Below are 7,593 nucleotides of genomic sequence, written 5' to 3' on the forward strand. Positions count from 1 at the left end.
GTAGACTGTACCAAAAAGTGTACGCTCTTGCTCAATGGACAATGGAACACAACCTTTAGCAGATATTTCGTTAACAAAACTTTGAGAGAAAAACATGTGGTCATAAAACATACAACACTTTGGCCAAAAACCACCATGTGAGAGGCTCGAGAAGGCAGCAGCTTTCTGCACTGGCTGTGCAACATTTTCTGCCACATCTGTATTCCTTCATGGAAATTTATAAATATGTATTTTAACAGACATGAAATAAATGTAATAATCTTTTTTTTTTTTTTTAAATCATATCTATCCCTTGGTCTTCATTATCTGATTCAAACAACATGCATGTTTCTTTATCAACATACGTGTCATGTACGGAGGATCCTGTCTATCTTCTAACGGGAAAGAACAATGTTGTGTGGCGTGGGTAGTGGATGAGTGATGAGTTGGCAGGATCTTGGACTGGACTTGGTGGTAATGGAAGGGAATTTTGTTGGAGAGGGGCATATTTTCTAAAAGGAGTTTGTAGTTCTATCCACTTGGGTCCGATAATGCCCACACCTTCTTTGTTAGTTTTTTTGTTGGCTCTCCACCTTTTCCGTTGATGAGATCCTCTCAAGGTAACCCTCTTCTCCTGCAGAATCTATCTTACCGCACGTATATCTTCCTTTGCTGTTTCTTTCTCTCCTTTAACTTTGCTCTACCGCCTATTATTCTATGCTGGGTCAACAATTTTCATTTGTGTCTGCTGTTTGTATCTGATTTTCAACTGAACTTTTGGTTTCTTTATTTGGAGGTGGGTTGGTTATGGTCACATGAAAACTTTTGCTTAGGGTAGCAAACTCCTGTTTTCTTGTTAGTCCGGTTTTTGGTTTTCGGCCAAAAATTTCTGATTTTGTCAAGTGGATTGGTTTTGGGTACTTCTAAATGTGTGTTTTCCCACCAATCCTTCTTGTGTGGGTTGAAGGATTTTCAATGAGGATATTTGTTTCTTTGGTGTGGGTTGATCTTGGGCAGTTATAAAGTTGTGAATTCTTCAGAACATGACTGATTTTGCTACATGGTTGGTCCATTTTATAGTTTTTGATGGTTGAATTTATCCCAAAAATTTCGTTTTGGAAGTAGGTTTATCCCAAGTACTTGTGGAGAGTTGTATTTAGCGGACCAAGCATTCCAGGTGTTTGTGTGGAAAGAATAGGAAATGGGATTTTGTTGTGAAGTTGGTGAATGGATTTGTTTTTGTCAGTGGAGATAGTGTGAAAACAGAGGATGAGAGGGAGAAAAGATGAGGAAAAGTTGGTAAGTCCTATGTTTCCTAGACTTCATGTAAATGATACAGAGAAAGGAGGGCCAAGAGCACCTCCAAGGAACAAAATGGCTCTCTATGAACAGTTCAGTATTCCTTCTCAAGGGTTTACCTCTGGATCAGCATCCATGTTGCCTATTTTGCCCAGTAACGGCAGCAGCTTGACTCCTTTGATCTCCTCGAGTTATGTGAGTTCAATAACTTATGCCTTTTTGTTCTTAAGTATCAAATTTATAGTTCATGTAGCCAATTATTTCCTTGTTGTGAAGTGATTCAAATTTGTAGTGTTGTATAGCATGTAGTTAACGGCATTACTTCTGTTTTAGCTCTATTCTGTTTTAGGTCATTCACTTTGAATAAAATTCATACTGGTTGATTGAACCATGACTTTTTAAAACCTTGTTATTGGTTTGCCCGTCTTCAATTTGTGGGTATCATTTCACTACTTTTTTATTAGCTGCGCTAATACCTTGGGAACAAATAGTGCCGTCTGGGGCGGAACTAGGATTTTAGATGTAGGGGTCGAAATTTTAAAAAACAAATTAGGATATTAAAAATTTGTTTTGGAAAGAATTATACGGGTATTTAAAAAATAAAATAAAATCAAAAAATTGTGAAACATTTTGAGGTTTGGGGGTACTGAAGCCCCCCAAGCCTCTTAGTAGTTCCTCCCCTAAGTGCCACGATGATTTCTGCTTGCTTACGAAGACTTCTGGATTTATATTGTATCTTTCCTTCGTTTCTGCTTTAGGTGCTTCAGGGTGGCTTAATTTGCATGTGACAGAATTTTATCATTCATCACTTTTGATAGGAAGTTTCACTGCCTTGTACTAAAACTAAAAGGGGTTTTACTAAATTTGGCTTGATCTTTTTTTTTTTTTTTTTTTTTTTTTTTTTGCATAAATTATGAATGCTTTTATTTCTGTGTTGTTTTATCTTGCCTAATTATACGAAGTGGTTCATTACTGTAGGTTGGTGCACACCAAAGGAGTATGTTTACTCCGTTCGGCAACTCCCCTTCACCTTCTCATCTGGCAGAGAAGCTTAATTCTTATTCTTTCAGCGGAGTTAAGTCGAACACTGTGATGGCAAATCATGAGCAGAATTCCACGAAACCTACAAGTTATCGAAGTTTTAATGCCACAGGGTTGTCATCATCAACTTTGAAATGCGAATCAAGTCAGTCATACAATTTCTCCAACTTTAAGAACTTCTCTTCGAAGAAGCTTGGAGATGAGGATGGTAGAGTTCCTACTACTGGTCAAGGAATAACTCCACATTGTGACAACTCTCAGTACAGAAGAGGTAGGGAAAAACCCCCTCGCTTGAGCTTAAGCTCTTTGGTGAAACATCAAAATGTTTGTGACAAGAATATAAATGGTGATGGCACCATAGATCTAAATTCAATAGGATTTTTGAGGAAGCAAACAGGAGAAGATTCAAAAGTGTCTCCTAGTAATCAGGACCCTGTGGAAAGGTCTGCTTCAATCACGTCATCTAGAAATAATTTGGTTGATACATCCTCAATCCCATCAACTAAAGTTAAAAATTCTGAATCATTAAAGAGAAAACTTGCATCATCCGATCGAGAAAATAGAAGCAGTTCAGTAGATAATTTGAACAGGTTGCAAGGTACCAATGCACAGTCGCAACAAGCGTATGTGGCTGTGAAAGACAGAACAGCTGCCAGAGATGATATGGTAGTACCCAGAATAGGTGTTCCCATGGAAAATGCTTCAAAGCTGAGAAGCAAATCATGTTCAAGGCCATCACTTGGAGATGATTATAGAAGTCTTAATGTGTTCGTAAGTGGCAGTGAGTGTTGTGAAGACAAGAGATGTGGATCTGTACAAGTGGTAGACAGACATGACAATGTCTCGGATGCCGACATGGTGGAAACTATGTCGGCTGTGGATATTTCTCCTGATGATGTTGTTGGAGTGATAGGTGAGAAACTATTCTGGAAAGCCAGAAGCGCTATTGTCAAGTGAGTATCTCTTACCTGCTGATTGCTATGTACATCTACTTGTGCTCATCTGTGTCAAAAATATGGAATCAGTTGTAGTTTATTCATATTAATTTGCAACCATATTAAGATAAGATTTGATCTATCAATTTCTCTTAATATGCATTGATTGGTGTACCTACAATTGACTCTTTTTATTTTCTAATGGGTTCTTTAACTTGAAATCTGTTTTCTGTCATTTGTGGTCTGGTTTGAAGAATATCCATAAATGGTTCCACATACTTCTCAACTTGTAGAAAGTTTTGATACTTGATGTGTCTACTTCATTCTAATGTATTCTTGGTTTTGGTAACATTTATGGGGCGTTTGGATGAACGCAATCTGTTAGGATTCCTGCAAATCCTAAAAGCTTACCTTTTTTGTCTGCACTTAAGGAATGTGGATTCCCTCCCAAGTGCCTTTTGCTGGGAATGTGGATTCCTTTCTAGAGAGGTGGGAATCCAACATGCCCTTGGCTTGGGAATGTGGTATTTTTTTTTTAAATGACCAGAATGCCCATCCCATATCTTTTGACTTCTTGTGCACATGAAACACTTTCTCCCTCTCCCTTGAACAGACCTTTTTACTTCTCACATGCTTTACCTTATTATGGGCATTCGTGGTTCTGCTGAACATAAATTTGGATCGTGTTTTGGGCAATCGTGGTTTTTTCTAAATGAAAAATGTGATTGCTTCCTGCTACTTTAGTGGTTTTCTGACTGTTGAACCAACCTCTAATGCAGCAGGAAAGCAATCCCATTTTTCATTTAGAAAAAAATTGAAGGTTTTTTTTCTTTTGGTTGATGGTAAATATTAAAATTTCAATTTTCCTCCTAGCCTTCTAAAGATACGACAAGGCTAACTCAACTTTTTGTAGAGGTAATACTAGAGCTATAGTAACAGAGATCTTGAATTTACTAAACAAGAGTTTGAATATGGTAATAACTCGAAACTAAAGCATGCAACAGTGGTTGCAAAAACCATTTTACTGCCACACATTTCCTAATCCCACTTTGTTCACCTTTGAATTTATTGGATCCAAAAGGTCAATTTAGTTAGAGTGAGACGGGAAAATAAAGACAAGCTTTGATGGGCCCCCCTCCAAAAAAGGATTGTTGTTAACTCCTTTTATAGTGTCCTTCTTTCTCTTGGAAGAGGAAGAGTATTTGTCAGACTACGATTTCTTTGAGAGTGACTCTTTTTGCTTAGTCAGCAGCCCTACGGAAAATCCTACCATGGACAACCTTAAGAAGTGGCATGTCATTGTGGTTAATAGGTGTTGTATGTGTAAGAGGAATGTGGACTATCTTCTCCTCCATTGTGAGGTTGCTTGTGCCTTATGGAATACTTCTTTCAATCATTTTGGGTTGTCTTAGGTTATGCCTAGACAGGTTAGTTGACTAATTTGCTTGTTGGCGGACTGGTGGTAGTTGTTAGATTGTGAAGATGGTGCCTTCTTGTCTTTTGTGGTGCCTTTGGAAGGAAATACATTATAGAGTTTCGAGGACCGCGAGAGGATGTTGGTGGAACTTCAGTCATTTTTCTTTAATACTCTTTGTATTTGACAGCTGCATTTCTAACTCCTTTGATGCTTAGTGTTCATGATTTTCTTGTTCTTTTTTCTCCTTCTAACTAAATGTTTCTCTTGTATACTTCGTGTGTACCTGGATATCGCTTTTCGCTTTTAATGACATTTCGATTACTTATTAAAAAAGAACAAGAAGATGCAAGGAGAAAAGCACTGCAATAAGATGCAAGGAGAATAAAGAGATACAATGACAGTGCAAATTGAACAAATCATTAAGGGTTGCAAAGGAAAAGCATCACTTCTCCAATGAATTTCCCCTATCCTACACTTTCAATTGTGTCTTTTTATTTCTTTATTCTTCAGAACCCATTAACATCGAGAAAAAATTTGATTCCTGTTTCTTTTCTAAACAAAGAGCCAGACTTTGGGAATCCAAAGAAAATGGTGTAAAAAGAGAGGTAGATAATTAAAATTTATCCTAAACTATCTCCAGCTTTAAGAGTAAGCGGATCCAAGGAGGCCAGAGTCTTGTTAAGAGTGGTATCATATGAGTAAAGTTTGAGGTCACAGTTTGGGATTTGTTGTTTACAGCTTCTCACTTTTTTATGGATCGGATGCTGTTCTCGTTTTAGGGGGTTTGGCAATCAAGAACAATTTCTTCTGTCAATCAGTGATGTTCTGTTTCTCTTTATTTTTTTTGGATGAACACTTGTCCTTCTTTATTTGTTTTTACCAAACTAATTTTTCCTTCTTTTGTGCTTTCATCATTCATTGTTGCTCTTGACTAGACCATAAAGTTGATTCCATTTGGTTTACTTCTACTTTTTCCATGAACATTTTATTTTTAAAACTTATATGTTTCAGTTCCAACTTTTTATGATTGAAAATTATTTAGTGTTTGATCCAACTCTTGTGTTTTAATTTTCAGTCAACAAAGAGTGTTCGCACTGCAAGTGTTTGAGTTGCATAGACTGATTAAGGTAAGCTGGTCATTGCCTGCTCAAATTGCTAAGCCGTTTCTTCTTCGATTAGATGTGGTCGTATTTTTCCTGTTTTTCAATTCACTCTGTGGAAAAGGAGTTATATTACTCCTTCCAAATGAAACAGGTACAAAGAATGATGGCTGGGTCACCGCAACTATTGCTTGAAGATAACCTTTATTTGGGCAAGCGTTCAACAAAAGTATCTCCTCCAGTTAAGAAGTTGGTGTCTGAGTATGTTGCAGAACCACCAGCTCCCCTGATTGTTAAAGCCAATGATGATTCTATGAAGTCAAACCCCAAAGATGATGAATATACAGATGAAAGTGCAGTTGGAAAGTTTCCCCTTCCTTTTGTCAATTATGATAACAGCAAGGGACTTGCTACCCACCAATCAAATGATGGGCTTCATTTAGCAAATCCAGCTTTAACTCCTTTGACCACCAGCACCAAACCAGCCCCATGGTGTTTCCACCCACCACCAGGAAACCAGTGGTTAGTCCCTGCAATGTCTCCATCTGAAGGACTTGTTTACAAGCCCTACACGGGGCCATGTCTTCCAACTTCAGCTTTCATGTTAAACACTGTTTATAGTGTTCCGGCTCCCATTCTTCCGGGCACGCCTCCTTTAGGCCAGACATACTTTTCACTGTATGGTCTCCCAGTCATGAATCAATCTGTATCCAGTTCAGGTGTCGAGGAAACGAGCCCGTTTGCTGGAGCTCAGTCGAATAGACCGGACAATCAGTTGATGATTGGGGACATCAACTTCACCATACCCCAGCAAAGCTCATGTAACATGTCCAGCGAGGTAACTCGAGTAATCTCATGTCATGCTGGCAAGTTCCCAGCATCAAAAGAGAGTGAGTTACAGGGAAGTGCAGCAAGTAGCCCCTCTTACAGGGCTAAAGGAGATGATGCACTTCCTCTTTTTCCTACAACACCCACAGCTCACGCATTAATGGATCAAAATGTGCAAACTAGTGAGAATCGGACACAAGTTATTAAGGTTGTACCTCATAATCCAAGATCAGCAACTGAATCAGCATTCCGGATTTTTCGGTCAATACAGGAAGAGAGGAAACAATTATGATTAGTAGTTGGAGGGAATCAACTATTTTGTCATACTCCTTTGAGAATTTTGTATCTGTAAATCATCTTGTTTATGATCACACATGTTAATATTGTAAATATATTTTTGAAAGGTTGAAAAACAATCTTTTTTGCCTTGTTATTCCATTTATGTATTCAGAAGAAAAATTCAGTCACAGAAATTCTTTTGACTGGCAATATTGAACTCTTCTGTTATCATATGTTCCTTATGCAGGCAACCCTTTTCCAACTTGATCAAAAATAAAATAAAGATTGCAGGTAGACCACGGACCAGCGAATATTTACTGGTTTTATTTGAGACAATTAAGGCAAACCTGCATCACAATTAATTTCTTAAGAAATCATGCGAAAAATATTGCAGGGTTTAACTTTTATCAAATCACTCGTTAAGGTTAAAACTTAAGACTAATAGCATACTTAAATATGATGTGAAAGCAAAGCACTATGTATCAATGTTCGTATGCAGGATTTAGGCTTTAATACAATGCCCTAAAGATCTAGGTGGAGCTACTCAACATCTATGTCTCTGTCACTTAACTATGATACCCTAGAAATTAGTCACACATTGGGGTGAGTAGATCATGAAGGTGTTCCATAGGTACTAATCTCATATTGGTTCCTTATTATGTGGGATTGAGATTTATAGATTTTTTCAAGAAGCTTCAATCTAACTTTGACTAGT

General features: G+C 37.7%; 1 protein-coding gene across 5 annotated transcripts; it reads left to right on the forward strand.

Annotated features, from left to right (window-relative positions):
• The first annotated feature begins 65 nt into the window (after positions 1–65).
• On the forward strand, positions 66–7,032 carry LOC132187116 (ELF3-like protein 2). Of its 5 annotated transcripts, none has more exons than XM_059601298.2 (5): positions 66–599; positions 1,102–1,473; positions 2,257–3,272; positions 5,747–5,798; positions 5,896–7,032. In XM_059601298.2, exons 2-5 carry the CDS (start codon positions 1,249–1,251, stop codon positions 6,889–6,891), a joined length of 2,289 nt encoding a protein of 762 aa, XP_059457281.2. In that variant the 5' UTR covers positions 66–599; positions 1,102–1,248; the 3' UTR covers positions 6,892–7,032. The 5 variants fall into 5 exon arrangements, with proteins under 5 accessions (XP_059457281.2, XP_059457280.2, XP_059457282.2 ...); XM_059601297.2 differs by having other exon boundaries at positions 1,105–1,473; XM_059601299.2 differs by having other exon boundaries at positions 66–1,473; positions 5,899–7,032.
• Positions 7,033–7,593: the final 561 nt, after the last annotated feature.

Source organism: Corylus avellana, chromosome 6, assembly GCF_965113065.1.
Source record: "Corylus avellana chromosome 6, dhCorAvel1.hap1.2, whole genome shotgun sequence".
NCBI classification, from domain to species: Eukaryota; Viridiplantae; Streptophyta; class Magnoliopsida; order Fagales; family Betulaceae; genus Corylus; species Corylus avellana.

Bases quoted from the DNA above. Each gene is read 5' to 3' on its own strand.
- LOC132187116 (XM_059601298.2), top strand. From the start codon at position 1,249: ATGAGAGGGAGAAAAGATGAGGAAAAGTTGGTAAGTCCTATGTTTCCT. The intron at 3,273-5,746 runs GTGAGTATCTCT...TTTAATTTTCAG, and splicing joins GCCAGAAGCGCTATTGTCAA to TCAACAAAGAGTGTTCGCAC. The intron at 5,799-5,895 runs GTAAGCTGGTCA...TCTGTGGAAAAG, and splicing joins AGTTGCATAGACTGATTAAG to GAGTTATATTACTCCTTCCA.